The sequence below is a fragment of the Esox lucius genome, chromosome 24 (genome assembly GCF_011004845.1).
Source record: "Esox lucius isolate fEsoLuc1 chromosome 24, fEsoLuc1.pri, whole genome shotgun sequence".
In the NCBI taxonomy this organism is placed as follows: Eukaryota; Metazoa; Chordata; class Actinopteri; order Esociformes; family Esocidae; genus Esox; species Esox lucius.
The window spans coordinates 3,928,642-3,944,927 of record NC_047592.1 but is presented as its reverse complement, the minus strand read 5'-3'; the positions used below and the strand labels follow the sequence as shown (position 1 = coordinate 3,944,927).

The following is a 16,286-nucleotide window of genomic DNA, read 5'->3' as shown; positions in this document are numbered from 1 at the left end:
CCGTTCATTGTACGTGTTCACTCTCCTCCATCATGCACACATTGATCCTGCACATACAGTGGGGAGAACAAGTATTTGATACACTGCTGATTTTGCAGGTTTTCCTACTTACAAAGCATGTAGAGGTCTGTCATTTGTATCATGGGTACACTTCAACTGTAGCTGCCCTTATTATCTCTGTCAGGCCCCATGGCACATTTGAATTCCTATCTGCAACACTAGCAGTTATGCCCTAGCAGTAATGCCCTAGCGTTATGCCCTAGCGTTTATGCCCTAGCGGTTATGCCCTAGCGTTATGCCCTAGCGTTATGCCCTAGCGGTTATGCCCTAGCGGTTATGCCCTAGCGGTTATGCCCTATCGGTTATGCCCTAGCGGTTATGCCCTAGCGTTATGCCCTAGCGGTTATGCCCTAGCGTTATGCCCTAGCGGTTATGCCCTAGCGGTTATGCCCTAGCGTTATGCCCTATCGGTTATGCCCTAGCGGTTATGCCCTAGCGTTATGCCCTAGCGGTTATGCCCTAGCGGTTATGCCCTAGCGTTATGCCCTAGCGTTATGCCCTAGCGGTTATGCCCTAGCGGTTATGCCCTAGCGGTTATGCCCTAGCGGTTATGCCCTAGCGGTTATGCCCTAGCGGTTATGCCCTAGCGGTTATGCTGTTTATTGTCATAACACTCCACCTTTGCACACTAACCGACCTACCTCGCAAAATCTACTTGTCTCTTCCTCGTCCTCTCTCACAGAACAAGAACAGGATATTCTCATCCAGTCCAGGGTGGTTTAGGGTTGGGGGGATAGTATTATCTAGTCTAGGGTGGTTTAGGTTTGGGGTGGTAGTACTGTGAGTTATTAAGGCGTGTATGAGGACCCTAAGAGTCAATGGGAGCTGACGGACGGACCAGTGAGAACGTTTAAATGGGGAACTTCACAAGGTGCCTTCATCTACACAGAACATTGACCACGTCAGTAAATGTGGCAGCAATGACTCTGAAATTGTGGGGTAGATTCAGTAGAATTGTTCCATCCTGCCGTCTCTGACAATCCTGTCAAGATAATTGAGTCTATCCCATGTCTGTTCAGACATGTGTTTGCATGTTAAACAACTAAACTGCCTTTTTAGTCCATGAGCAGGACTTTTCAAGGTTCACTTGAACTGAAGATGTTTTAATGTGATTGTTTGGAAGGTGTGTTTCCCAGTTTAAAAATATCTGTCAGGAGTGCAAAAATAACAGTTGTCTGTGCATTATAACTTTAATTCATGCCTTTATTATTTTAAGATTAGACTATTGCAATGCTCTTTTCGCCAGCTACCCTGATAAGAAACTAAATATAAACTTTAGAAACTAAATATTTTTTATCACATTACTCCAGTATTAGTCTCTCAAACCTTGCTGCCCGTAAAGGGTTCACTTGATGGTTTTACCGTTAACCCACAAATCATTACATGGACTTACTCCCATTTATCTCTCTGAATTGATCCTGCAGTACATACCTACATGTACACTGCATTATGCTAGCGAACAGTACCTAGAATTTCTAAGCAAATAGCAGGGGTCAGAAATATCTGTTAAGAGTTTAATCATTGAGGAACAATCTACCGATCCATGAGAGACCCAGTTTCCACCTTTAAGCTCTTTTCAGTAGGGTCTTTGATTAAGTGCAGTATCAGGTTCCTCTGGAGGAATTGTCCATGCAAACTGAATTACAGGTGGGAAAGGTGTGTGTGTGTGTATGTGAGACCCCTTTAAAAATAAAGCAGGCGAAGACAAGCCATCCAATAATCTTCTAAATCATTTGACATTTTGTTGACATCTGAGATATTATATTATCATCCAAAGAACATCTTCTGATATTAACTAGTTGCATTGCAATTGCATTGATTGGATGAACATAAGTGATGCGTGAATCTAGAGACGGGCCGTTCAAAAAAACATTGGAACTGAATCGCATTGGTGAAAAGAGCCGATCATTTGGGTCCTAAATTTCCTTAATATTTTTGCTCAATTAACAATAATTCTTAAATAAATTACACAGTTTTGACAAGAGATTCTCTGAATATTGCATACCTGCTCAGCAGACAATAAATAGCAGTCAAGAGTGGATTTTGGTATTCCAATGCATTCTTCAAGTAGGGTGACGCATCAGGTAAAAACAAAGCAGTGGAACTTTTAATTATGATAGTTAAACGTGCATTTCCCACACTAAGATAATTCTAGCCTGCACTAATTCAGTCATGGCCACTGATTTCTTTTAATGAGCTAGATTTAAAATGACAATAAGTTCCCTTTGAAAGGCGATATAAAGGGGAAAACAGATCCCAGAACAAGGCTCTTTATAAATACGTGAACTGAAGTTTAGACTATGATGGTCTATCTCAACTCCAACACATCAATCTCCATACAGAATACTGTACATACTTTATTTAAATAGATCAACTTACACATGTACCAAAAACACAATTAGAAACATCATAAGAGTTCGTATAGTTGTCCAAAATGGTCAGATTTCTGTAACCAAATGTTCAAATCCAAGCTATACATCCAATGTACAAAGCTAACCTTTTCTATAAAAGCTGAAGCACACAAACGCACAAACACGCTCAAACACACACACACACCGCTACTCTACAGTCTCAGTTTTGTAATCCTCGGCTTTCCCTCCACCCCGCTGCTATACCTCTCCTCCTCTTCCTCCTGCCCCTCCTCTTCCTCGTCCAGTTGTAAGCTCCCGGACGAGAACCTCATCCTAGCCAGGGCGCTGGAGCGCAGCGTTTTTCCCGGAGCAGGCACCTGGCAGTAGTACGGATAGAACACTTCCGGGTCAGAGTCACTGTAGCTCCCGCTGACCCCGCCCAGAACGCACAGCGAGGCGGGCCGGTCCGGTAAGGGGGAGGAGTTTAGAGGCAGGTAGGAGGGTCTTTGTGGAGTCTGGTGACGTGACAGGTGGGGGTAGTAACCCAGGGGACGGAACTCGGAGGCCGGGTTGGAGGTGGGGACGACTCTGGGGAATTTGACGTCTGGTTGGCTGGTGGCTCGGCGAGGAAGTCCAGGCAGGAAGTTTGAGTCATCGCTGTAGTGCCCTGCCTCTATTCCCCCGACATCCAATCGCTTGGCTGCATTTCCGGTTGCAAGCCCGCCCTGGTACAACCTGGCCAAACCCAGACCGGGTGGCCGGCGATTTCGCCTGATTGGCGACAGCGATGACGAATCAGAGCGTGAGTAGCGAGGACGCTTTAAACCCTCCAAAGAGTCGCTGTTCAGGCGGCGCACCTGTTGGAGACGCTCCAATGACGCGACCGTGCCGTCCGACAAGTAGGCGTGTCCATGCGGGTAGCTAGCCAATGGGAATGTAGGAAGGACTGGATGGAACTGGTAGGCGGGGTTATTGGGGTACAGGAGGACCAACTGCTGCATGTCGGAGGCGGGCGGAGGATTGGGCCTGCGTCTTGCCCGGCTGTTTCCATGGTAACCTCCCCCTCCTAATCTATGCCCCACCCCTTCCTGCCGTTGCCCTCCCGCCTTCCCCCTCCTATCCCCAGAGGCTGAGGTGGACCGTTGCTTAGGGGAGGCAGTTAATACGTGGAAAGCTTGCGGGCGGCGGGACCGCTGGAACTCCGCAGAGAAGACCACTTCGCCGGCCGACTGGCTGCGTGTGGGGTTGCCCCGTGCCACTTCCTGATGCTGACGTTCCACTTCCTCTTCGCTGTGAGCGAGGGCGTGGCCTCTTGGATGGGGAAACGGGTGGGACTGTTCGTATAGCTGGACAGGTTCACAGACACACGGAACAGGAGAATAAGAGGCAGATATTTGCTTTCTTTATGCCGAGGGCAGGCGACTAGATTCAACCGCAGTTTTTTTACTGACATAGAAGGGTGTTTGTACACAGCATATTTACAGCATATCATTATTACTGTAACATGGAAGGGTGTTCGTACACAGCATATTTACAGCATATCATTATTACTGTAACATGGAAGGGTGTTCGTACACAGCATATTTACAGCATATCTTTATTACTGTAACATGGAAGGGTGTTCGTACACAGCATATTTACAGCATATCTTTATTACTGTAACATGGAAGGGTGTTCGTACACAGCATATTTACAGCATATCATTATTACTGTAACATGGAAACCGCTGCTGTGTTTAATGATGTTTACCTGTTTGGAGACGTCAGTAAGGAGGTCTGGCGAGGAACGACACTGTCTGGGGTCTGAGTAAGATCTGTTGGAGGGAGCAGGGTGACAAACACACACACACACACAGAGCAGGGTGTACAAATGTTTTAATATCTACGCTGAAATGTTAGTGTGAAACTTTCATTTCAAACACAACAGTGCCCATTGTGTCCAGCAGATGGCAACATTATGCAACACAATGGGAAAATAACAGGCTATGCAGAAAAGTGCAATTGTCCATACCATCTACCATACCATCTTCTTCCGCTTCTTCCCCGGGGTCTCCTCCCGGTGGGACGGGACCGGAACACCTTCCCAGGAAGGCGTTCCGGAGGCATCCGAAAAAGATGCCCAAGCCACCTCAGCTGACCCCTCTCGATGTGGAGGAGCAGGGGCTCTACTCTGAGCTCCTCCCGGGTGACCGAGCTTCTCACCCTATCTCTAAGGGATCGCCCGGCCACCCTGCGGAGAAAGCTCATTTCGGCCGCCTGTATCCAGGATCTTGTCCTTTCGGTCATGACCCAAAGCTCATGACCATAGGTGAGAGTAGGAACGTAGATTGACTGGTAAATCGAGAGCTTCGCCTTGCGGCTCAGCTCTTTCTTCACCACGACAGACCGATACATCGACTGCATTACTGCAGAAGCTGCACCGATCCGTCTGTCAATCTCCCGTTCCATCCTTCCCTCACTCGTGAACAAGACCCCTAGATACTTAAACTCCTCCACTTGAGGCAGGCACTCTCCACCAACCTGAAGCGGGCAAGCCACCCTTTTCCGACTGAGGACCATGGCCTCGGATTTGGAGGTACTGATTTTCATCCCCACCGCTTCACACTCGGCTGCAAACCGTCCCAGCGCATGCTGAAGGTCCTGGTTAGAAGGGGCCAACACGACAACATCATCTGCAAAAAGCAGAGACGAAATTGTGTGGTCCCCAAACCTGACACCCTCCGGCCCCTGGCTGCGCCTAGAAATTCTGTCCATAAAAATTACGAACAGAACCGGTGACAAAGGGCAGCCCTGCCGGAGTCCAACATGCACTGGGAACAAGTCTGACTTACTGCCGGCAATGCGGACCAAGCTCCTGCTTCGGTTGTACAGGGACCTGACAGCCCTTAGCAAAGGACCCAGGACCCCATATTCCCCAAGCACCCTCCACAAGATGCCGCGAGGGACACAGTCGAATGCCTTCTCCAAATCCACAAAACACATGTGGATTGGTTGGGCAAACTCCCATGAACCCTCCAACACCCCGTAGAGGGTATAGAGCTGGTCCAGTGTTCCACGGCCCGGACGAAAACCACACTGTTCCTCCTGAATCCGAGGTTCTACTATCGGCCGTATTCTCCTCTCCAGTACCCTGGCATACACTTTCCCGGGGAGGCTGAGAAGTGTGATCCCCCTATAGTTGGAACACACCCTCCGGTCCCCCTTCTTAAAAAGAGGGACCACCACCCCGGTCTGCCATCCCAGAGGCACTGTCCCCGACCGCCACGCGATGTTGCACAGGCGTGTCAACCAAGACAGCCCCACAACATCCAGAGACTTGAGGTACTCAGGGCGGATCTCATCCACCCCCGGTGCCTTGCCACCGAGGAGTTTCTTGACCACCTCAGTGACTTCAGCCCGGGTGATGGACGAGTCCACCTCTGAGCCCTCATCCTCTGCTTCCTCAATGGAAGAAGTGACAGCGGGATTGAGGAGATCCTCGAAGTATTCCTTCCACCGCCCGACGACATCCTCAGTTGAGGTCAACAGCTGCCCACCTCTACTGTAAACAGCGTTGGTAGGGCACTGTTTCCCTCTCCTGAGGCGCCGGATGGTTTGCCAGAATCTCTTCGAGGCCAGCCGATAGTCCTTCTCCATGGCCTCACCGAACTCCTCCCAGGCCCGAGTTTTTGCCTCCACAACCACCCGGGCTGCAGCCCGCTTGGCCTGTCGGTACCCGTCAGCTGCGTCAGGAGTCCCACAAGCCAACCAGGCCTGATAGGACTCCTTCTTCAGCTTGACGGCATCCCTTACTTCCGGTGTCCACCACCGGGTTCGGGGATTGCCGCCTCGACAGGCACCGGAGACCTTACGGCCACAGCTCCGAGCGGCCGCTTCGACAATGGCGGTGGAGAACATGGTCCACTCGGACTCAATATCTCCAACCTCCCTCGGGATCCAGTCGAAGCTCTGCCGGAGGTGGGAGTTAAAGATCTCTCTGACAGGAGACTCGGCCAGACGTTCCCAGCAGACCCTTACAGTTCGCTTGGGCCTGCCGAGTCTGTCCAGCTTTCTCCCCCGCCATCGGATCCAACTCACCACCAGGTGGTGATCAGTTGACAGCTCCGCCCCTCTCTTCACCCGAGTGTCCAAGACATACGGCCGCAGGTCAGATGAGACGACAACAAAGTCGATCATCGACCTGCGGCCTAGGGTGTCCTGGTGCCACGTGCACTGATGGACACCCTTATGCTTGAACATGGTGTTCGTTATGGACAAACTGTGACTAGCACAGAAGTCCAATAACTGAACACCACTCGAGTTCAGATCAGGGGGGCCGTTCCTCCCAATCACACCCCTCCAGGTGTCACTGTCGTTGCCCACGTGGGCGTTGAAGTCCCCCAGTAGAACAATAGAGTCCCCAGTCGGAGCACTTTCCAGCACCCCTCCCAGAGACTCCAAGAAGGTCGGGTACTCTGCACTGCCGTTCGGCCCGTAGGCACAAACAACAGTGAGAGACCTATCCCCGACCCGTAGGCGCAGGGAAACGACCCTCTCGTTCACCGGGGTAAACTCCAACACATGGCGGCAGAGCTGGGGAGCTATAAGCAAACCCACACCAGCCCGCCGCCTCTCACCATGGGCAACTCCAGAGTGGTGAAGAGTCCATCCTCTCTCAAGGAGTGTGGTTCCAGAGCCCAAGCCGTGCGTAGAGGTGATCCCGACTACCTCTAATCGGAACCTCTCAACCTCACGCACTAGCTCAGGCTCCTTCCCCGCCAGCGAGGTGACATTCCACGTCCCTAGAGCTAGTTTCTGTGTCCAGAGATCGGGTTGTCTAGGCCCCTGCCTTCGACTGCCGCCCGATCCTCTTCGCACCGGCCCCTTATGGTCCCTCCTGTGAGTGGTGAGCCCACGGGAGGGCGGCCCCACGTCACCCGTTCGGGCTGAGCCCGGCCGGGCCCCATGGGGGAAGGCCCGGCCACCAGGCGCTCGCATACGAGCCCCAACCCCGGGCCTGGCTCCAGGGTGGGGCCCCGGCTGCGCCATACCGGGCGACGTCACGGTACTCATAATGCTGTTCTTCATTAAGGGGGGTTTGAACCGCTCTTAGTCTGACCCGTCGCCTAAGACCTGTTTGCCTTGGGAGACCCTACCAGGGGCATATAGCCCCAGACAACATAGCTCCTAGGGTCACTCGGGTACTCAAACCCCTCCACCACGTTAAGGTGGCAGTTCTTGGAGGGGTGCAATTGTCCAAACAAGTGAAATTTTTAAATAGAATTAAATCATTGCCTGATATAATTACACTAAGTTGTTGTTTCACAAAAAGAAACAACTATATCAAATCGTTCCGTGCCAAGAGTGGCTCCTTTCCAATTCACAATGTTTCCGACTGTGTAAAATAGTATCTGTTACACAGGACAGTTAGACAGAGGACTCTTAACATATCATTGCTCTCAGCTCCGTAGGCTAAAATGCTGACACACTGGCATAAAGACATACAGACACACTGACATACAGACACACGGGCATAAAGACACACAGACACACTGACATACAGACACACTGGCATAAAGACACACAGACACACTGACATACAGACACACGGGCATAAAGACACACAGAAACACTGACATACAGACACACTGACATAAAGACACACAGAAACACTGACATACAGACACACTGGCATAAAGACACACAGACACACTGACATACAGACACACGGGCATAAAGACACACAGAAACACTGACATACAGACACACTGGCATAAAGACACACAGACACACTGACATACAGACACACGGGCATAAAGACACACAGAAACACTGACATACAGACACACTGACATACAGACACACAGACACACTGACATAAAGACACACAGAAACACTGACATACAGACACACTGGCATACAGACACACTGGCATAAAGACACACAGACACACTGACATACAGACACACTGGCATAAAGACACACAGACACACTGACATAAAGACACACAGAAACACTGACATACAGACACACTGGCCTAAAGACACACAGACACACTGACATAAAGACACACAGAAACACTGACATACAGACACACTGGCATAAAGACACACAGACACACTGACATACAGACACACTGGCATAAAGACATACAGACACACTGACATAAAGACACACAGACACACTGACATACAGACACACAGACACACTGACATACAGACACACAGACACACTGACATAAAGACACACAGACACACTGACATAAAGACACACAGACACACTGACACACTGACATACAGACACACTGACATAAAGACACACTGACATACAGACACACAGACACACTGACATAAAGACACACAGACACACTGACATACAGACACACAGACACACTGACATAAAGACACACAGACACACTGACATAAAGACACACAGACACACTGACACACTGACATACAGACACACTGACATAAAGACACACTGACATACAGACACACAGACACACTGACATAAAGACACACAGACACACTGACATACAGACACACAGACATAAAGACACACAGACACACTGACATAAAGACACACAGACACACTGACATACAGACACACTGACATACAGACACACTGACATATGGACACTGTCTTCTCACCTCTCAAAGGAAATATGTTTCTTCTCTCTTGTCCCAACACACTCCATTAGCTGTTTCTGGGTCCGCCCACTGAAAAAGGCAATGGAATGTTTTCTGTCTGTCTGTGTCTCTGTTTGTGTGTGTGTGTGTGTGTGTGTGTGCGTGTGTGCGTGTGTGTGTGTGTGTGCGTGTGTGTGTGTGTGTGCGCGTGTGTGTGTGTGTGTGTGTGTGCGTGTGTGTGTGTGTGTGTGTGTGTGTCTCTCTGTGTGTGTGTGTGTGTGTGTGTGTGTGTGCCCATGCCTGTATCTGAAGCTGGATCCCTTGCTGGCCAGCAGGGTCTTGGTTCGTGCCCGTGGCTCCTCGGCCAGTCTGAAGAAGGCGTGGTACTCCACGCAGGTCTTCCAGAACCACTTACACACGTCCCGACTGGCCATGGCAAACTCCACGGCGTCTTTACGGAACGGCTGGGGTGTAAACGCACAATGTGAATCATGCACAAGTTACTACGGCGAAACACTCAAACACATTTATCTAATTTATTCTACATTCTTGGTATTCTACAGAGACTTGAATGAGTCATCCATTAACCGGCCAGGTCTTTACCCCGATTTTGTCATGTAGTTTGATGAGGAAGTGTTTCCTCTTGAAGCTCAGTTTACGGATGTTGGCCCAGCTGAATGTATTGATCTTAGTGTTCCCCTGAAGAGGAGAGAAGAGAAAAGGAGAGAAAGAGAGGAGAGAAGAATAAGAGAAGAGGGGAGAGAAGGATAGAAGAGAAGAGAAGAGAGGAGAGATGAGATAAGAGAAGAAGGGAAGAGAGGAGAAAATAAGGTGAAAGGAACAGCCCAGGTTAGTCAAGTTCAGCACAGCTGAGTGAGTGTGCGCGTGCGTGCGTGTACCTGGAACACCAGCACTCCAGAGTGTGTGACAGCCAGGTTGAGTCTCATGCCCTCTCCGTCGTGGGCCGCGTGGGGCCGGATCCCGTACATGTCCAGTTTCCTAGCAACCTCCAATAAATGGATATCTGAGTCCGCTGGAGATTGGCCCCTGGAGGGATCAATCAAACAACTTAGTCAGGTGATCAATCTAATGGCTTCCACTTCCAGTCAGCCAACCAATCATCTTCCCTCAACACCATCCAATGTGTCCTTTGCACCAATCACTGCGTTGCAGTAATATGATGTGGCTGGCTCACTAATATGATGTGGCTGGCTCACTAATATGATGTGGCTGGCTCACTAATATGAAGTGGCTGGCTCACTAATATGATGTGGCTGGCTCACTAATATGAAGTGGCTGGCTCACTAATATGAAGTGGCTGGCTCACTAATATGAAGTGGCTGGCTCACTAATATGAAGTGGCTGGCTCACTAATATGAAGTGGCTGGCTCACTAATATGATGTGGCTGGCTCACTAATATGATGTGGCTGGCTCACTAATATGAAGTGGCTGGCTCACTAATATGAAGTGGCTGGCTCACTAATATGAAGTGGCTGGCTCACTAATATGAAGTGGCTGGCTCACTAATATGATGTGGCTGGCTCACTAATATGAAGTGGCTGGCTCACTAATATGAAGTGGCTGGCTCACTAATATGAAGTGGCTGGCTCACTAATATGATGTGGCTGGCTCACTAATATGAAGTGGCTGGCTCACTAATATGAAGTGGCTGGCTCACTAATATGAAGTGGCTGGCTCACTAATATGAAGTGGCTGCTGAGGTGCTAAATATGTTGAAGTGCTACATATGCTGAGGTGCTAAGTATGCTAATGAGCTACATATGCTGAGGTGCTAAGCATGCTGAGGTGCTAAGTACGCTAATGTGCTAGGTATGCTGAGGTGCTGAGTATGCTAAAGTGCTACATATGCTGAGGTGCTAAGCATGCTGAGTTGCTAGGTATGCTGAGGTGCTAAGTATGCTAATGTACTAGGTATGCTGAGGGGCTAAGTATGCTAAAGTGCTAGGTATGCTGAGGTGCTAAACATGCTGAGTTGCTAGGTATGCTGAGGTGCTAAGTATGCTGAGGTGCTTAGCATGCTAATGTGCTAGGTATGCTGAGGTGCTTAGCATGTTAATGTGCTAGGTATGCTAATGTATCCACAGGGGCCATATCATCACTACGGCTGAGGCATTAGGTTCTATTGCTAATTTACCTGTGTTTCTTGTGGAACTTTGTGATCTTGTGGTCCAGGTACTCTTGGTTTGGAACATACTGTTTCACCTCTAAATGGTGACGGTCCACGTCTTCCTCATAGTCCCCCAGCTCCGCTGCAGAACACACACACACGTCACACACATGAATCCCTCAGACGTCGACACACACACGACACACACATGAATCCCTCAGACGTCGACAGACACACACACACGTCACACCCATGAATCCCTGAGACCTAGAGAGACACACACACACACACGTCACACACATGAATCCCTCAGACGTCGACACACACACACGTCACACACACACGTCACACACATTAATCCCTGAGACGTCGACACACACACGTCACACACATGAATCCCTGAGACGTCGACACACACACACACATACACTTGAATCCCTGAGACCAAGAGACAGACACACACACACACATGAATCCCTGAAACGTGGACACACACACATGTCACACACTTGAATCCCTGAGACGTCGACACACACACACACAGGTCACACACTTGAATCCCTGAGACGTCGACATACACACACACATGAATCCCTGAAACGTGGACACACACACACGTCACACACATGAATCCCTGAAACGTCGACACACACACACACACACACACATGAATCCCTGAAACGTCGACACACACACACACACACACACATGAATCCCTGAAACGTCGACACACACACACACACACACACACATGAATCCCTGAAACGTCGACACACACACACACATGAATCCCTCAGATTCATGACTAACTGCTGGACTCACACTGCAGTATATGGGAGACAAGCAGAGCGGCGCTGTTGTCGTTACATGTCAGACTGCCTGTTGAGAGGTCCTGCTTTATCTGAAGTGCAAACAGGTACCTGAAAAAGAAGAGACACGCACAAATGCTGATCCCGTATTTCAGTTTGATAATTTTGTCGTAGGGTTTTTCCTGCAAAGCAAGAAATGCTCTTTTGTATTTTTTCATGGTCATTTCACCTGCACATTAACTCTTACGACAGTCTCTGTCGACAATAGAGACTTCTCTTCACCGTCACACGCTAAGGAATCTGCCAGTTGAGTGAGAATTTACAGAAGACAATATTAACTAGATCGTTTGCAAAACCCCAGTCTTGTGAGCTAGAAACAAGTCATGGAACCCCTCAAAATAGAACCCACCCAACAAAGAAAATTCAGGTTGGAACCTTTCCTCTAGGTGTTCCTTAAAAACCCTTCTCAGAATGGTTCAGGCCAAGATAATCTGAGACACTTCCCGTCTGTGAATGACCCCAATGTTGGTGAAGGAGACATGACACATACACACCCGAAAACAAATACACAAACAGACCTAGTGAGTCGTCTCTGTAGCTGGCCTGGGTCTGGAGGGAAGAACTTGACGATGAATCTGAAGAACAGATCGCTGGTGCCTGAGAGAGGGAACATTTTAAAAAGGAGTCAAGATGAGAGAGAGAGAGAGAGAGAAGGACAGAGAAATAGAGAGGAGAGGGACAGAACAGAAAAAGGAGAGATGGGTTAACATCATACAAAGACATGAGATGGTCACCCATTCCCTAGCTTACACACACTTACTTTTGATCTGCTTGGTGAGAGGTTTTAAAAGCTCCAGCCACACCTGCGAAAAAACAACAACATCTAATTAGGATCTGCCATAAAGAAAACTATTTGCAATTAATACATTTAGTAGTGTGTTATGTTGATAGACATAAAGACACTGCGGTCTTGACTCTGTCTATCTAACCAGGTTCTTCCTGGTCTGCCCCTGGATGGGGGACGAGATGGGTGTTGGAGGGACCTTGGAGGCACTCTTGTCCAGTTCTAAATATCAATGAAGGGACTGTTTTCTTTTAGAGAGGATGATGAGACTCTATTTAACCACTATGGATCCCAAGGCGCTTACCGTGAGAGTGGGCTGTTAACCCTGGCATTCTGGCCACATGTCCAATCTGGCCACTAATGCCAACATCTAATGTCCACTTTCTCACTACTCACCTCTCATAAAATAAATTAAGGTTCTATAGGGGTTAGATGTATGTAACTAAAGTAGATATGTTGATGGGGGTGAGATATGGTTCACTTACATAGCTGCCAGTGTGATGTCTAAACTCAAGTCCAAAGTATTCTTTCTCCAGCAGTTTAAGGTGACCACACACCTTGTTGAAGAAATCGCATCCCAGGATTCTTTGCTTTGATGCAATGGGACCAATAAAAGGAAGAAGAAAAGAAAGAAAGAAGGAAAGAAAGGTAAAAAGGAAAGAACTAAGAAAAAAGTAAAAAGATGGAGAACGAAACTCAAGTTCAGTGCAGATTTAATGTACATTAATGTAATAGGCCTGGAAGTAATGGCTAAACTTGGTGAATGAACATCTAAGTTGGTAGAAAGTGTGGTAGGGACAACTGCATGTACAAAAGGGCACTGGATAATCTGAACTGAATATGAATGTAGAAGTTTGGTCTCTGCGTGGTATCCGTTCCGTTTAGGAGCGTCTCGAGTTTGTCACGAGCCGTTTCCTTCCCGCTCTGTCTGACACCCTCTGTCGTTAATTACCGGTGCTGGTAACCACGGACGTGAGACGGGTGCCCTCTGATATAGCCAAACCTCGTGTTTAGTCTTACTGGGGGAGCGTGTGTGCCCTCATTACCGTGCAATTACCAAACGGAGGGGCGCGAAGAGGATCGTCCCATAACCGTTTAACGTCCGCCCTCGTGGCCCTTAAGAATAGTGGTTAAAACTACAGATTAAAGCCTTCAAGTGACCAGAGAGACAGATATAGAAAAGTAGGTGGGTAGAAGGGCCTATTGTTTTCGCCTGTTCTTGGTACTGCACACACACACACACACACACACACACACAATCTTTAGTCAAAATGTGAGGGAATGATATCCATCCATCCAATCTCCCTTGAAGGCCAGGGGGCAGAGGACTAGAGAGTTGGGTTATTCAGGGCACGAGAGGGTGATGGTTCTACTCGCCCTTCATAACGCACAAGCACAGTACCCCCCACCCCGTCTCCTAAACAAAACATGGTCCTTTTCTTTTTCCTTTCATTTTAACTCTCCATCACTCATCTCTCTCCATCCCTCTCCCCCTCTCTGCCCCTCCCCCCTCACCATCCCGCAACCCTCTCCACATCCTTCACGCAGAGGAGATGCAGTAAAAGTCCTCGAGCGCCCGGTCTCTGAGAGAGAAAGCATCCGCGCGGATAATGGCGCAGGGAGTATCTGCTACTTAACAATGGCAACACCGCGGGCGACACAAGTAAACACAGACAGATTAAATCCTGAAACAAACGTAATTTCACTACGTTAGATTTTATTTTCGTCCAGTGTTCGTAAAGCCTAATAATCAACTGATTTCAACAAACTACTACGTATGTATACCATATTAATGTGATTGCTATTGCATTAAAAAAAAAATTGCGAAACTAGGCTACAGTTCAAAGAGTAAAACAATAATATGCCACCTTGTTGCTATAAATCAATTTTCGGGGTGTTGTTACCAGGTAGTAGCCAGTTATTGTAGGACTGATTTGTAGAAACGTATATAAAACTTAAATCAGTAGGTTATTTTTTTATTGGCCTATTTACCTCGACTTCAAAGACACGCTCGCTGTCATCCAGAAAGATCACGCGCAGCCGGAGTTTTCCTTCCTTGGAGACTCTGGGTTTTGCCGCGCCGGAAGATAGAAGCGCGAGCTTCCCGCGCCGGTCTCCCATTTCTCGCTCTCCACCTCTCCCCTCTCTCTCCCCCTCTCTCTCTCCCTCTCTCTCTCGCGCGCGCGCTGGTTTCGGTCCGATCCAAACACCTTTACACAACAAAGTACACGATACCGGAAGTTACCGGGTAGCAGCAGAATCCTCGGTTGCCTGTGTCGTGAGGCACGTCGTATGTTGGACGTGTGTTCTTGACGTTTGCCCCCACAACCGGTAGCAGTGAGGCGGCGGTCCACTGGCAGAGGACTGGTCTGATATATGCAGCTGGCCCCCGCATCACACATTAGCCACCTCGTGATTTAATTGAAGAGATTGGCGGAGTATCAGAATGTGAAAAAATACGTTATGTACATCAAAAGATTAACACAACAAAGTGCTGTAGAGCACAAAGGCAAAGTGCTTTAGAGCACAATCAATTAAACAATATAATACTGTATCTCTGATTCGTCTGAGTGGGGGGCGGGGGGGGGTGTTGTGAGAGAGGGATGACAGGGAGAATATAGCCATTCACATATAGAATGTATGTGTATGCTGTATACATTTTACTGTGGTTGGATCCTTTCAAGGTAATGGAGCATTCGGTTGTGATTGAGTGTGTGTGTGTGTGTGTGTGTGTGTGTGTGACCGTGTGTTGGGGTTGCTGTCTAGGTGAATGTAAGAGGAGATGCCATCGGTACCCACCAGTGTCCAAACATTCAGGGACCTTTCATATATTGATCCTACTCAAAAACATTAACTTAATTTGTGTTTCTCTCTCTCTCTTTCTCTCTCTCTCTCTCTCTCATTCTCTCTCTCAATATATATATATCAGTGTGTGTGTGTGTAGGCTACACTGTCCTCAAGCACAAACTGTCTTAATCCTCTGATCTCTTTTCCACTGTGCCAGCTAGCTATATTCAATCAGAATATCTGTCTGGATGTCCTGAGGACAATGCTTAAAAAAGCATTTTTCTAATACAGCAGAGACATGCAGTATTTGCCCGCAGGTCATTGAGGGATCCTTGCCAGTAATTGTGATATTTTGCCAGTAGATGGCAGTATTGTTTTTCAAACGAAATCCCTGTTCCTGGCAATCAGGCTGTGTGAATGTTGAATATACACTCACATAAAGGATTATTAGGAACACCTGTTCAATTTCTCATTAATGCAATTATCTAATCAACCAATCACATGGCAGTTGCTTCAATGCATTTAGGGGTGTGGTCCTGGTCAAGACAATCTCCTGAACTCCAAACTGAATGTCAGAATGGGAAAGAAAGGTGATTTAAGCAATGTTGAGCGTGGCATGGTTGTTGGTGCCAGACGGGCCGGTCTGAGTATTTCACAATCTGCTCAGTTACTGGGATTTTTACGCACAACCATTTCTAG

The 16,286-nt window shown here is 48.2% G+C and overlaps 1 protein-coding gene across 1 annotated transcript; it reads right to left on the bottom strand.

Annotated features, from left to right (window-relative positions):
- Positions 1-2,404: 2,404 nt before the first annotated feature.
- Positions 2,405-14,921, bottom strand: LOC105020810 (FERM domain-containing protein 7). The gene is made up of 13 exons (XM_029117937.1): positions 14,793-14,921; positions 14,316-14,383; positions 13,286-13,511; positions 12,777-12,819; positions 12,535-12,613; positions 11,970-12,067; positions 11,175-11,289; positions 9,918-10,065; positions 9,622-9,717; positions 9,319-9,482; positions 9,040-9,108; positions 4,161-4,224; positions 2,405-3,757 (listed from the first exon to the last, which is right to left on the bottom strand). Exons 1-13 carry the CDS (start codon positions 14,919-14,921, stop codon positions 2,624-2,626), a joined length of 2,433 nt encoding a protein of 810 aa, XP_028973770.1. The 3' UTR covers positions 2,405-2,623.
- Between the last annotated feature and the right edge of the window lie 1,365 nt (positions 14,922-16,286).